General features: G+C 46.3%; 1 protein-coding gene and 1 long non-coding RNA gene across 15 annotated transcripts in view; one reads left to right on the top strand and one right to left on the bottom strand.

Moving 5' to 3' along the window:
• The window catches only part of HP1BP3 (heterochromatin protein 1 binding protein 3), a 22304-nt gene extending 12981 nt beyond the window's left edge, over positions 1-9323 (bottom strand). For 3 of the 10 annotated variants that reach the window (XM_055798966.1, XM_055798973.1, XM_055798974.1), the window contains exons 1-7: positions 9245-9318; positions 7625-7846; positions 7186-7308; positions 6150-6217; positions 4741-4795; positions 696-841; positions 124-226 (exon numbers count right to left, since the gene is read on the bottom strand). In XM_055798966.1, coding sequence (XP_055654941.1) covers positions 124-226; positions 696-737 — 145 coding nt within the window. In that variant the 5' untranslated portion in view covers positions 738-841; positions 4741-4795; positions 6150-6217; ... (1 more) ...; positions 7625-7846; positions 9245-9318. Of the gene's footprint in view, positions 1-123; positions 227-695; positions 842-947; positions 3636-4740; positions 4796-6149; positions 6218-7185; positions 7309-7624; positions 7847-9244 lie in introns of those variants that run through there. The other 7 variants (XM_055798968.1, XM_055798970.1, XM_055798967.1 and 4 more) reach the window with 7 other exon arrangements.
• LOC106112520 (uncharacterized) overlaps positions 8540-15154 on the top strand; it is a 22324-nt gene continuing 15709 nt past the window's right edge. For 3 of the 5 annotated variants that reach the window (XR_008746334.1, XR_008746337.1, XR_008746333.1), the window contains exon 1: positions 8540-9115. This is a non-coding gene — a long non-coding RNA (uncharacterized LOC106112520). Of the gene's footprint in view, positions 9116-9661; positions 9817-14693; positions 14728-15154 lie in introns of those variants that run through there. The other 2 variants (XR_008746335.1, XR_008746338.1) reach the window with 2 other exon arrangements.

Here is a 15154-nt window from a genome sequence, read left to right as displayed (position 1 = left end):
CCTGTGAAAAGGAACTAAGCATTAGCAATATTTTAACCTTGGCAGTAGGGTTTTTCAGGAGTTTCAGAACAGATGCTATGTTTGGATATACATCAACAATCCATTATAAAACTATTACTGTACCTGCTTTGACCTCTTCACCTTCGGCAGGTTTGCTTTTGGGAGGAGTTTCCCGGGAAGAAGAATTCATCGAGCGGCGGATTGGCATTGTGTCGTCTTCAACTTTCTATAAAAAGCATTTGAAAATCATTACAGATACTGGAAAGAATCAGGTAGTTTTTAAAATGGGATTAAAGTAAATCAAAGTAGCATATGGAGAAATATTCTGGTTACATTCGGATTTTTCAGAATTTTAAGACAGTAATCCTCAAACCAGCTTCTTTGAAACATACTAGCAGAGGAGAGTTTCACATTTTACACTTATAAAAGAAGTAACTTTTCAATTCCAAATTAAATGAGATGAGCATTTGAGGATTTTGACAAATACAACATCTCAGGGAAAGGAGGGCAGGGGAAGGAGAGTGCCTACAGGATTTATTAGGCTCCCAACCGAGTTTCCTACAAGCAGGGGAGAAAGAGTACTAAGTAACCTTCAGCAGGACTGATCCAAGGGCAAGCTTGGAGAATGGGTCAGCCTCTACCTCACTTAACTTGTCTGTGCGAATCAGCTGAGCTCCCATTAAGCGTGGACGCACCTTATGATGCACGGGTTCAGCTTCAGACAGATCAGTCGCCATTAAAATTAATTTCTAGCCCCAAGTGCAGCTAACACTGTGGAGCCCCAGGTTTTAACCCCAAGGACCTTTTCCTAATGGTTTTCACAGTGCAGTGAGGAGTCAACCTAAAGTACAGAAAAGATGTGGTGTGAAAATTAACAAAACAAAACATCTACGTCCATGTATCTAACAAACTCAATATTAAAAAGAAAAGAACGATAAATGACTTACAGCTTATGACTAACATAACTGAGAATCAAGACTTGCATTCAACAAAGATGCTAAAACACATATGCAAACTTGAGTGCTATGGATGTAGCAGAAATAGTAAAGGTATAAGCCAGACCTGCAGCCTGCTCCATTAAAACATATCTGAAAGAATAAAAAGGCTTTTTAAATTAACAGAAAGCGTTAATGAGAAGCAAACATTGCACTGTGCCTAAAGGCACTGAGGTAACTAGTCAGTCACTGACTTTAGGTAAAAGCAGGAGCTGATACATTGATCCAGCTTCTATCGCCTAAAGAATCAAACCAATAAATTTATGTTAGGGAGAAAACACATACATTGGGGATCCGAACCACACCTCTCCCAAACTAAACCCCATGCAATTGATAGAAATGAAGGAGTCCCTGAAGAAGAAAACAGCCATCAAACCAGCAGTCTCCACACCTTCTACAAAATAAACGTAAGCTTTACAAAACTTTTCCTCCAAATGCATGCACTGTCACGGGTACCAAATGGATTAAGCTTAGTTTAACCCTCATCAAGGCTCACCCCTTACTGCCATTATACTTCCATAGTCTTTCTTACCTGCTGCCCATCTGCCTGCGTCAGTCTCTCCTAAGGAGAGGTGCACCACTATGTCCACCACAAAACAGACAGTCTACTTGCTCATTCACTCCCTCTTCTCAGCACCCCCTTTAAAAACCTCAGAAGCAAAGCCTCACCTCCAGCCCACCAGGGCTGGACCCATTCTTGCCCATTCCACCCAAAGATCAAGCTCCAGGCTGCTCTCTTGTCTTCCTTAAAGAGAAATAGCCAAATACTCCCAATTTCTACCTATTCTGGATGTTTTTGTTTGCTCGGATGAGAAGGCAGGCACTTACCATAAATCTCCACTTTTAACAGGCACTTCCCCAGCCTGAGTATTCTCCTCTTGAATGGAGACCTAACATCATTCCTGGCACTGTTTTCAAGATGACTTTCACCAGTTTCAGCACTTTGCACTGCATTCTCCATTGCAGGGATGGATGCTCCGTACGTCACACCAATACTGTCTCATTTACTCCATATTCTTGCCCCAAAATACAGTGCTTTCATTACTCAGCAGTGGGGGCTCCTAATCTATTGGAGGGATTCTCTTTACCTCAGTTATTTTCCCAGGCAAACCAAAATCCAGCTAGTCTGCACAGAGTACTTTTTGTTAAGCCTCCAAGCTGTGTCAAGTAGTTTCCGTTCAGAAACCAGTGGCAGTGTAAGAAGAGCCAAGGGGTACACAATACGATGGTTCACAAGGACTGGCGATTTAAGAGGCTACACCCCTGTATCTACAAGGCCTCCCCCCCCCAGATAATAAACTGATAAATTAATAAATTAAATCCACTGCTGCTGCAGGTGGGGTGCAGTGTCACATCAGGTGCACACACACCTATGGTACAAGTGACCAAGAGACTTTCTGTTTAGTCTGCTAGCAGGAGGACTAGACATGTTGCTTGGCAGCATTTCCATGAGAGATGCTCTAAAAAACATTCATCTAGTGGGCCACCTTCGAAATGCAGCACTTCTGACAGCTAAAGGCAGTCAATCTGCTTCTGCAACTTTTCCTTTGACACGGAACAGTCATTCTGAAAAACGAGAGTGAACTAGTCCCGTCTTCAGCACCAGTAAAAGCAAATGAGTAGTAACAGTGCCAGATGTTTTCTTCTGAGATAAAACAGAAAAATCAAAACACACTACACACCAAAACCAAAATAAATGAGATGAATGAAGCTTCTCATGAAATTTCAGGATGGGAAAAAATACTAATGGCCAAATAGAACAGATGAACTATATAGCCCAGCACTTATTTTTTGGCCTATTTTAAGGGACTTTCCTCCCTCAAGTGTGACAAGTAGAGGAAAAATGAAAATTTTTGCCAGGCTTCAGCTCAGTATGAAATATTTTTTCTAGTAAGCATGGCCTGCAGCCCTTTAAAAAAATCCCAGCATTTTGAAGTGATTCCTAGAATCACCAGTTGCAGATCCATCCTCAGGGAAATGAGTTGGGGGCTACAAAGGATGATTTCCCTGGGATTACTAACACACATATACAAGCATGGACTGTGGCTGACCTGGTCATGGGTCTTTTTTATTTTTAAACTGTGTGACCTGCATGTCACATGAATGAAAACACAGTACTCCCAACTTTTGACTTAGAATTCCCCAAGTTCTAAAAAAACAAACCCCTGTGTTTAGATCACAGTATAAACTATTTGAGTCTCTTTGCTCTCAAGAGTGAAACTTAATGGAGCACGATTTGTAACTTCAGTCTCTACAATACACGCAAATAAGCTATCACCCAGCAGAAATTCAGAGGGATCCAAACAGGAGCTTGTTGATTCCCTCTGCATTCCCACATGTGGATCACCTCCTGCTCAAAAGGCCAAGATGATCAAAGAGGCAGGAGGATAATCTCCTCTTCATTTCCAAGCATCAGTATTCTCAAGGGGTGAAGCAGCACCTTCTGAAAGCATCACAGCTCAAGGACTGCTTTTGCTTAGCCTATTTCTTTCCATAGAGGGATCAAAAAGTAGTTTTCTGGACTGGGTGTGAAATGTCAACTATGAACAGGCAGGCCTGAATTCAGTTTTTCAAAAAGATAAAGCAAAAGACTAGAAAGTTTTGTGACAGCAATGCAGAAAACTCTTGTGCCCCCGTCCAAATTGGTATTTGCAAACTTATTTATTCCGTACATTTATTTAATGGAAAAATCAAGTCCCCCAAACCAACTGTTACCTGGACACTGTATTTCATGTACGGCACACCAAGACATCTTTAAATGTGTACCACAGCTACAATTGCAAGCATCACTCTTAATAATAAACAACTGAAAAGTAATAACTGTATTTCACATTTACACAAATGTCAAATGAACAAATACTGTGCTTAGAAAGTGGAAAGAGGCCATAAATGGAGGATGCAGGTTTTCAAGGTGGTTGTTGGGTAACTCATGTACATTCAAATTTGATCGATTGTTTGAAAAGAATAATCCCATCAGCAACGAATCAAACATCAAGGTACTAACCTTTACAAAAAGTTGCTTGAAAGTACAGATAGTAAGTCCTCACACAGCTACTCACACTCATTTTCCTACGGGTTATTTGAACTGCAGGTTCCCCTACTATTACGAACATTTCAAAGCTGGTAATTCAGCAAGGAGCTGAAGAGCAACAAACCACCCTAACTTTCTGGATTTCTAGATAAGCGGGAATGGTTGACAGCATCCAGTCTCCCAGTTCAGGGAGTGGCCACTAATGGAAGATCCAGTCAAAGATACAAGTAGCTTGCCATGAACTATTAGGAAAAGCTATAGTAATTTCCTCTTGAGCTATCAGCAGGTTGTTAGGAAAAAAAAAACCAAAAAACACCAAAAGGGAAGGGTTCAGTTGAGACACACACATTGTGGGTAATACTTCAGAAGAGTGAAGCTCCCCAACAATGTAACAGACAAGTGTAAAAAAGTGGGGAAAAAAAAAAATGTTAATTTGAGGCATAGTTTGGCTGACTCCTTGAATTTCTGCTGGCTGTAATATTTTCCAGCTTATCTCAGACTTCAATCTCATTTGAGGGAAAATATTTCAGGACAAAAATCAGGTCTCTAATATGGCAAGCCAACCGTCAGGCTGGTGGAAATACCAAGTCACAAGGACTCAGGGTAGGGTGCACAGGCTGAATGGACTGAAAACAAATATGCAATGGAAAAATGAGAAAGCATATCCAATCCTGTGCTGTTAAGGGTGTCCACTTACTGTTACACAACACGTACACTGGTGATTGATGTGCTCTTAGACATGACTTGGGATACAGTACACAACGTGGGTCTAGAAATAAGGTCAAAAAAAGGTAGAAAAACACTCATGTTATTGCAGATTTGAAGCCAGGGTGTCATGGGATACAAAACCACCGACCTTACAAGCAACGCAAACAAGAATGAATGTTTATTATCAGAAAGGCTTAAAAAGCAAAGTAACCAGATTTCAAAACCAGGCTATTTACTATCATGCAATTATCTATTACTATATAATGCTGTCTGGAGCAGAAGAGCATTTAAATGTCTCAGAAGCTGCAGAAAAAATGCACGAGAAACGTTAATATTTTTGCAAATCCAAATCAAACCTGTCAAAACATCCCCTTCTAAATTGCAAGCTGACCAGTGCCTTCAAGGTTTCTGGCCCCCTGAAATCCTCCAAGCTCTTCCCTAGAAATCCAGCTCAGGTAGAATATACATTACCAAAACCCTGGATATCTATGTTGTCACAGAATATATCATCTAGCAACACCTTTTATCCAAATTTGGTTTACAGTGCATCTGTTAAAAGTTCTCAGCTGACTGTCACAGCCTGCTTCACAAAGATGTTCTAGCATTTACTGATCTCCCTTTTGTTCTTGAAGTTAATCAAGACAACAGGCAGCTTGGTGAAGTCAGACCAGTAGTATTTAGTCATTTAAAACTGCCTAAAAGCGTGCAGAGCACTAAAACATCTTACTGAACACAGAACACGAGTCAGTTCCCACTTCTAATCTTTATTTGGCAACCTGCTCAGAAATTCACTCCCATTTCACATCTGGCCGAGTGTTACTTCACAACTGGCATTCCCATCACTTTTTCTGCCATTCAACAAGTTTCATGCTAACTCTGTCCCAATCCTTATGGCCACCACACTGCATCAATTTCCTGGGAGGTGTCCTACTTCAGCAGACTTTTCAATTGCATGTGTCCTGATTAAGCTACAAGGGCTGTATTGGCAACTTGCTTGTGATTGAGTCTCCCAGAGATCTGTTACAGGCTATCTGAGCCCGGCGCTGCTACAAGCATTATAAACCATCCTGTTTCAATTAAAGAAGAACAGTGGTCCAACACAAAGATCCAATAGCTCACCACTTGCCAGGCAAGAAATTCTTTGGCTTGACTAGTGTTACAATTTCTATTTCCATCCACTCCTTCCTTATTGAGCATTAAGGAGGAGAATGACAATTCCCAAGTACGTTAGGGTTCAGGGGAGCACCGTGAAATCTTTCACACTTCTAGTACCCAAAACAAATGCATTCCCACATACGGAGACCCAACGGAGAGTTTTTCTAAGTCAAAAGATATATTTTCATTTCAGGGCAGCATTGAATTTGGACCTCTGACTCCAAATGCCACAAACGCAACCTGACTTACACCTTGCCTACCTGTTGACTTTTGCAGAGCAAAGCAAAAATTAAATACTGCCCTTCTGCACACACAGATGCTGCTTTCACTGGAAAAAAAAAAAAAAAAGCCACGTTACTACAGTGAGATTGATGCTCTGCCTCCCCACCTGGGACTGAGCTCAGCACCTCGTCTCTGTTAGGGTACAATACCAGCAACTTAAAGTCAGCTCAATCTCAACAGATGTTTATTAAAACAGAAGTAACAACCCATACCTCACCTCTACTATTCTTCACCACCAAGAATGCCAGCTCAATATAAAAAAACACTACACAGACCTATACAGAAGACAGGAACAGCAGATCATTTCTGTGGCCTCGATTATCTTAATTTCCTATACACAGGAGTTTTTGTTCATACCCCCAAACACACAGCCAAAGCAAGGTAGCATGCAGCTTAAACTATGTCACCATCATACCTAGAAACTCACAAAAACTTCAGCTAAGGGATTAATACGAAGCAGAATTTCTGCTTGCATAGCTGTCTAAAAATAATCCCTCTCTGCACGGATGCTCAAGATTGCAAGAGCAACAACCTCTGTGGGACAACAGTTTTTGTGAACAATTTTTGGCTAGTATGGTCCTTGATCCAATTCTCCATGTGCTGCACTGACACAAGCTGCTAAGGAATGAACTAGTCCGTATGAGTGTGCGCAGGTTCAGCTTTAAGTTTAGAACAGGTTTAGGTCACAAACTTCAAAACTACTCCAACATAAAAATCCACTGCTGAAAATTTCACAGCCTTGGATGAAATAACTTAATTCCAGGATCCAACATTATGAATTTTGACAAACCGCTGACACTCGAATGAAAATTTAGGCCACTAACATTACATACCAGGGTACAAACCTTTTATAAGCCATATCCTCCTTGCTTAGATGGATTAAATTTAAAACCACTACATAAACCCTCCTCTCAAAATTATTACTTATCCAGCCGTCACTTATTATTCTGTAGTACAAAACTATACAATGATGAAAGCTATGACTTCCTTGCAGTCTACATAAAATCTACTCACATCTCACTTTAGAGTCCATCAGTATGTTAAACTTGTTTTATTCCCTCTCATGGAAGTTAAAATCCTCAGAGCGCCCTGGGTCACTTGTAACAAAACACTGACAAAAGATTCACACATCGGTTTCTGTTGAAAGGAAAAACACAAGGCAAAAAGATATTCTGAAGACAAAAATAATTCAAGCAGCTACCACATGAGGGAATGCATTAAAAAGCTGATTTAATTAGGAGGCACACACAGGTAAAAGGGAGAAAGACTGCAAAAGCCAGTAAAAGTTTTCAAAGCATATACACCAAGATCTTCCCTCCAAGAGAAGTTATATGTATTTCCACCCCCCTCCCATTCCTCAGTTCCAAGCAAATCCTTGGAAATCAGCTCCTTGGAAATCCACCTTGTCCACCAGTCTCTTTTTAAGTCTCTCCTGAGGAAGGTAAATGCTCACCTGCCCGGACCATCAAAAGACCTCCATTCTTTAATTGAAGAGACGCTCACCAGCAATATCTTCCTCTCCTCTCACTCCCACTACACACGCTGTCCTCACATGGATGAGCTTAGTAGCGTGACATTGTTTATAAACATCAGTATTCTGAACCTTTCCGGCCTCAGTAAGACAGCTGCCTGCCAAAGACTGCGGGCCAACTATTTCTCGAAGATCCTAAAAATACTATTTATGGTAAAAATAAACAAACAAACACAAAGTCGCATGCTTGGAAATCAGAATGCACTGTTACTCAAAAGGCCTGATAAGAACTGAGAAGTGACAGGCTTGTTAACCAGAAACAATTCAATGGCTGAGCAGGACTCCTAAAAAGTGAAATACCTGTGAAATACCACAGATATGAGCAAACCCTCAGTCTCTGCAACACTGTAAAAAGGAGCGAACACACCCACAACCCCACATTATTTAACTTTTCCTGAGCAGTCCCCTGTGATTATGAAAACAGTTAGCATACAGACGGGAATGTTTGTTCTGCACAGCTGTCCTCAGGCACTGTAAGCTGGTGGAGCCCCCCTGGCCTGGCAAGAGCTACACCTGTTTACCACCAGCTAAGATTTTGGTTTGCTGCTCCTCCTCTCCTTAAGTCTTTGCAAGATTTTAACTGGAAAGCCACAATTGAGAGCAGCAAGGAGGATAACAAACCCAGAATGGAAGCCCCTCTGGAACAGTCCCATCCAGGCTAGAATTCAACAGCCTTCTCTACAGAGAAGTACTGCAATAAGGGGAGGAGGGCAATTAACATTCTTTAACCAGGCTGTGACTACCAGGGGGTCTCGGGGAGGAACTCAGAGGTGCCCAAGAGTCTCACACTTAAGTCCCCATCCTCCTCCAGCAGCACCGAGAGGGACCAAGGGCTTTTTTTTGGAAGCAGAGCCACAGCCAAGCCTCAGACAGAGGTTTCCCTCGGGTAGCAGCCCTTCTCCGGCCTCTGAGGTGTGTCTGCGGAGGAGAAAAACCCAAAAACAAACCCGCAACCAAAAGGCGGGAAGGCTGCGGCGGGAGCCGAGCCACTTCCTCAGTGAATAAATCGCGATTATTTACCGTGCCGCACCCCTGTAGGCCCTCCCGCCACAGACCTCCCCCCCGCGGCACACCGCCGGTGCGGGCCCGGTGTGAGCGGGACGGCAGCGGCCGTTTTGAGCCCGCACCGCCTTTGTGAGAGCCGCCGGGCCCCGCACCCCGCCAGGCCCCGCCGCGGCGCCCGCACCTCCCGGGCCCAGCGGCACCGAGGGCCGGGGCCGCCTCCCCGGGCCTGCACGGGGGGAGCGCGGCGCACCGCGGGCCTCCCCAGCTGTAAGACCGGGGGAGAGGGGGGGAAGGCAGGCCGCGCAGCCCACCGCGACAGCACGCCCTGTACGCCCGGAGCGTCGCGACTCGTCACGACAGCCCCCGCGCGCCTCCCCAGGCCTGTCGGGGAGGAGGCGCGGCGCTGAGGTGAGTTCCCGGGCTCCTCCGGCGGCCGCGCCAGGCCGCCGCCGCGCCTCACACGCACCACCCCACGGCCTGCCGGGCGCGGCCCCCGTGGAGGCGCCGCGGGCGGACGGGTCGGGGGGGGGGACTCACCAGCAGGTCCGGCGGACACAAAGCGGCCCCTCTAATGGCGGCGGCGGCGGGGGGAGAACCGGCGGGGGGGTGGGGTGGGGGGGGCCGGGGCAAAGGGGCGGGGGTGGAGCCTCATGGGGGTGTGGCCGCGGCGCGCGGTGGGGGGGCGGGCCGCGGCGGCGCCGCCGGCCAATGGGAGGCCGCGGGCATTTTTCGAACGCAGGTCCCCTCCCCCCCTCCGCCTCCACGTCGCGCGGGAGGGGGGGGGGGGGGGAAGGAGGCAGCGCGCGCATGCGCGGTGCCCTCCCGCCCCGTCCCGCCCCGCGGCCCTTCCCGCGCTGCAAAACACAACGGCGAGGCGGGGGCGCGGCGCGCGCGCCCCTAGCTGAGGCGATTCCCGCCGCCGCCCGCTGAGGGCGCTGAGGGGGCGGGAGCCGCCGCCGCCCGGGCCGCCCCTGTCGGAACCGGGCGCTTTGGTTCTGCGGCGTCGCAGCCCTGCATCTTCGCCTCCTCCCGCCGTTTGCCATGTTTCCACTGCCTTCCCTTCGTTTTGCCTCAGCCTCTTGTTCTTTACCCCCCGTCGCTCTCATGAGGTAATTTACCCGATTATGCTAGCTCCATCCCTGAGATCTGGTTGCAAGCTGGAAATTTTCTGTCAAAACATGCTAACAAGTCCTCACTTGCGGCCAGGGTCCCTTTTCAGTCTGCCTTCACTTCGTTACCTCAGCCGCCTGAGGTGAGGATTATCGTTGCAAGGCAGAGCAGAGGCGTGACCCACACTGGTATTTTCACCATCATGGTTATTTCAGGTCTACGAAGAAGTACACTTGAAAGCTAATGAACACAACCTCTTTCTGTGTACCTCTTGCTCTGCTCTTGCTCCAAGTTTGTTGTTTTTTCGTTGGCTAGGGCTGCGGATGTGTTGGGTTTTGGTTTGGGTTTTTATCTCTTCCCTCAAATCCCTGTCCTTTCCCTTCACTTGAGTTTAAGGTACAACTCCTCAATTCCTTTCCCTACCTATTCCTATTTTCCTTTCTGCTTACTACAAACTGTCTCCAAATAAGCCACAGAACTTTTCACCTCTAGTCTCTTGCCCAAGCAGTTTCTTTGCTTTGTTTTCTGCACATAATCCTTACTCGTGTGCTGCCAACCTCTCTCTCCCGTCAAATTTTTACAATTTGAAGGCTGTATGGGCACTACTGCATTTATTTGGGCACTTCTATCCCTCCTGGGGATGGGAAGCCCCTCTGTGAGCACTTCCAGGAGCACTTACATCATTCAAAGCACTGTGGAGGTGTCTTGTTTCTGCAAGTGTACCTTGGCTGTTTCTTGTCTAAGATTTTTCCCGCTTGCACCCCCACCTTAGGTGGCTGCTCTAATGGCATACTACGCCTGAGACCGTCACTTTTCAAAGCCCAGCTGTCGTGACCAAGGCCTGGTCCTCCTCAGTGTCGTCTCCTCCACTCCAGATTATCTCTGCGATGCTTTGCTTTCGTACAGTCCTTTGTCTCCTGCGCTGAACAGCCCTGCAAGTGCCTTAGCCAGATGGCTCCACTTTGCTAAACATTCCTGTCTTGCTTGTGAGTGCGAAACAAGGACCCTGCAACTGCAGAAAAAATGTGTTCTTTGGCCTTTCTCCCCCTTGCAGTGCCTCTCTGGCAGGAGGGGAGGGACTGGAAGGTGGAGAAGAGGGGAGAGGGAAGAGGGAATGTGCTCCTTTACTGCCAGCTTTTAAGACAGCAAAAAGGAAAAGATGAAATCACCCCAGCTGCCCTCCCCTCGCTCACTGCAAGCCTTTGTGCAAAACCCCAGCACCTGCGTTGCCCGAGCCACAGAGCTACACTGAGATGGAAGTGGAGAAAAGCTTTTGTTGTCTCCTTCCCCGTTTTTTATCTCAAAATCCACCCCAGAGGGGAGCTGCTGGCCCTGCACATTCCTCAACAGCTAAATGCCTGCCTGACCATGGTGGGCTCTTGCGAAAACACCACGTCTGCGGAAGGCAGCTGCATCCTGCTGCTCCATCTCCTCTGCCCTGTTTTTTGGTCAGGCGTGTGTCATTTGCGTCCTCCTCCCTGTTCCCTCACCACTGCACACTGTGTGTGACAAGTGACAGGAGCAAAGTTGTGGGAAATGGTGACCCAGCACAGGAGGAAAGAATGGTGCAGGACAAGGAAATTCATTGCCATGGAGTCTTACTTCAGCATGGGGCTTGCTGTCACAGTTAATCTGTGATTGTGCAGAGCACTATCATCATCATCAAGTACTTTTAGTAAGTACTAAGCATTTTCAGCACCTTTCCTGCCCTCCCAGGTGCCATGCACTAGTAGGATTCCAAGTGGTTCGTGGATTTTTCCGCCCCCCCCCCCCCCGCCAAACCATTCAATTTGATTACATCTTTCTGCAGCCCTACAGCTTTTACATATTTGCCTACAGCTTTGGATTTTGACTGTACAGTGCAGCTTGCAGTTTAAACCCGATCATTTAGACTTACTGTTATTGTTCCCAAGTAGAAGCTGTATGATTTACATGGCAAGAGATTTACCGTTTCCACTCTGTATCCAGAACCACACCACGTGTTCTTGTTCTTCTGCTAGAAACATGAAACCTGTTGTGCTTCATTTAAAATACATTTGATCACAGAAGCACCATTCCAGGGGCTACCCTGTTTAACTTTTGTACCCTACACTGACTTGTATTTTCCTGATTTTGACATTTTTTACTTAAAGTGAATGCTTTTTATTTAATAACCACTGCTCCTGTGTTGCTTAAGAGCTACCTGCCGCAAAACACAAAAGGATTATTACCTTTGTCACACTGCGCATCTCATATTCTGAAATCAGCTTCTGCAGATATGTTCTTGATCCTTCTCGCTGAGTGAGCGGTCTTTATCACCAAGTTCTGTTTTAATATTGGCCTGCAGCTCCAAACTTCGGCTGATTATATTATGCCTTGCCTCTGGAATTGTCACTCCAAGTTTTTGGAGAACGTTTTGCTTTTCCATTTTTACCTCAACCTTTGCATTTGTTCTAGAAAGCCTTCTAATACAGTTTTGGCCCTCAGTCCACCTGGATCAGGGAAAATATGAGCCGTTTTCCATGTCATCCCATGTCTAGCGGCCAGCAGGCTGGGTAGCTCCTTCCTGTTGCTTCGCTCTTTCATCCCTAAAGCTTCACATCCTGCTGCTGCTGCTTCTTCAGCTTCTTGTGCTTTGAAAATCAAATCAAGTATTCCCTGAGAAGCTTCTTACATTTAGGTGTGACTATCCCTGAACATGTATCCATGGGGGATTATTTTGGTTTAATGGGATCACTGGAGCAGCACCCTTGCTCTTCTGCCTTGAAGCTTCTGTTCAGCCGTGGGAGAGCCGGGCCATGAGGGGACAGTTGCTGCTGTTTTCAGCTTGACCTGGTTCCAAGTTCAACTATCCCATAACCACCATGGAACCAAAACATTTAATTAATGTGGGTCTCCCACTTCCCACTTGTAGAGCTGCACACAAACTTCTAGGGGACTTTCTGTGCCTGCAGTACACAAGTATGAAGTGGTAAAGGCAGCAGTGTCACCCTTCCCGCAGTCCCCCACACAACTTATGTCTTTATACTTGAGCTGCTTTTGGCTTCTGGATTTTTTTTTTTTCCTTTTTACATCTCTGTTAGAAACATGGACTTCTGGAAGAGATGAGGTGATGTCCTTTAACTGCCATTTTCCACTTTGTTGCTGGTTCACTTTACCAAAGACACATGTCTAACGATCACTGGAACAACTTACAGTGCTCTTCTAATTCATACTTACTTTTTTTCAGCAGCAGCCTTGCTGTCAGCCCTGTAGTTCCTATAATTCTGTGCAAAAATCACTCCTTTTCTGCTTTCAACTCAAAAATGCATATTGCCTGCCACTTTGTGGCCTTCCAGGCATCACCTTTGATCTCTTCATTCAGTATCAGCTTCCTAAGAATTTGTTCTCCATGCTTTTCCCAGAGTCACCCTATACCACCTCCCAGATGATCTCTGTTGCTGCTCCTCTAACCCTACCCCTCAAGGCTAACCTGGTTAAGTTTATCTTTTCAAAACACTTCCCCTTTTCCCAGTATCCCATTTATCTGCGTGCTCTCAAACCCACCAATCCATTTTTATGTCGGTTCCTAGCAAATGAATAAAAATATGTTTAAATATACCAAAGTCTGCTTCATTCTGGAGCAAATTATGACAGAAATGCAACTGGAGCTGACAGAAATTTGGAGCAGGAAAATGTTGCGGACCAAGCAGCTTCCACAGGCTGCTGCTTTTCTAGAGACACTGATCTGTAATAGATCCTTATTGCTAACGAGGCAGATGCTGTCGTCACTGGGAGACCAGTGGCTGGAAGTTGTGATTCTTCTACAGCACTTTTGGCATTCCAGTAAAGATTTATTTTACCCAATGCAGGCAAGTGGAAATGATAGCTTCTCTAAGCAAGGAGAAGCTGAAGTCCACCAGCTCAGCGTTTCACACTGGGACAACACACCTCTCCCAACAGCCGCGTGTCCCTGCAGTTAACATCTGGCAGTGAGAATGTGCTAAATTCTCTTGCTCTCCAAGCCAAACACCATTTCAGGTTAAAGCTGGTAAATAGCAGGCTGCAGCACAAAGCACGCAGCAGCCGCTCCCCTTGCCCGGGCAGGTAATAACATTACTGTCACACCGCCCAGCTGGGATGCTTTTGCAGCCGCACAAGTTCATTTTGGCAGCTGTGCGTGCACCGTAAGCCCCTGTGATCAGTGGCATGCTCAATGCGGTCAGCAGCGTGGCTGGCCTCTGGCCTCTGCACCAGTCCTGCAGCCGTAAGACAGCAGTGCCATGCCAGTGAGCCTTGCTGGGAAGACAGACAACCTTCAGGTCGAGCAGGAATTTAAAGGATTTTTGGCGATGGCTCTTGCTTGAAGTGTAAGGTCAGCTCTAGTGCTGGCTGGCTCGTCTATCTGTTGGAAATCCTGTCGGCTGGCTTTTCTTTGAGACGTGTCAGCCATGGCTCAGGCTCCTGCTCAAAATATCCACCTTGTGATGTTGGAGGAGGCCTGAAGAGTCAGATGTGTTTCCTTGGAGGACAGGTAAAACCCTCGCCTTCCGTTCTGCAGAGAAGGCGTGTGAAATTTCTAGCATTTGACGATGACTGTGTATGAGAACACCCAAAGCAGGGCTGTGCAGCAGGAGAACAGAGCCATGCACTGCACTGATCACCATGAATCCACACCGTGGTGGTGCTGCAACCCTGTGGAGTGCTGAAGAGACCGAGCACCCGCTCCCTTCTCACACCAGCCGTTTTTGGTGAAGTACACTGTTTCTTCCCAGCACACTTGCACACAAACAGGAGGTGGCTGGGACTGACAGATTATTCGCTTTAGGCAGTCTTTAATGGCACAGAGTATCTGCACCGGGCATTATTTCAGAGCAGCTTATTCTGCAACAGTGTAATGACTGATTTTACTTTACAGGTGAGACCCGAAGGTACTGGTGGCATTCACTGAGGTGATCTTCTCAGCTCCCTTCCAGCTGTCCTTTGCCATGCTGTGATAAACCACTTCTAACAGTGCTCTGCTCCACATTCTCTAATGCTCTGTACACTGCCAGCTTACTAAAACTCTGCTTCATGACAGCATTTGCCATTAACCCTTGCAGGGGACTGCAACAGGACAACCAAGCATGCAAAAGCCAGGCTTTACCATTCTCTTTGCTCACTCAGTAACACAAAGATTTCCTAACTGAAAGCATCGATTGTCTTCCCCGAGCCCAGTCTCCTCTTTCCAATTTGTAACCACAGCACAACCATCCCTGCAGCTGGGACAGCAACTGCATGCCTGGACAAATTCCCTTTGGAAAGTACTGAATGGAGGGGGAGCTAGTTTTATTTCTGTTGCCATTTCAGTGCAATTTAGCAGCTGGAAAAGAGGAAGAG

This window comes from Falco peregrinus, chromosome 3, assembly GCF_023634155.1.
Source record: "Falco peregrinus isolate bFalPer1 chromosome 3, bFalPer1.pri, whole genome shotgun sequence".
Lineage (NCBI taxonomy): Eukaryota > Metazoa > Chordata > Aves > Falconiformes > Falconidae > Falco > Falco peregrinus.
This window is presented reverse-complemented; position numbering and strand designations above follow the sequence as displayed.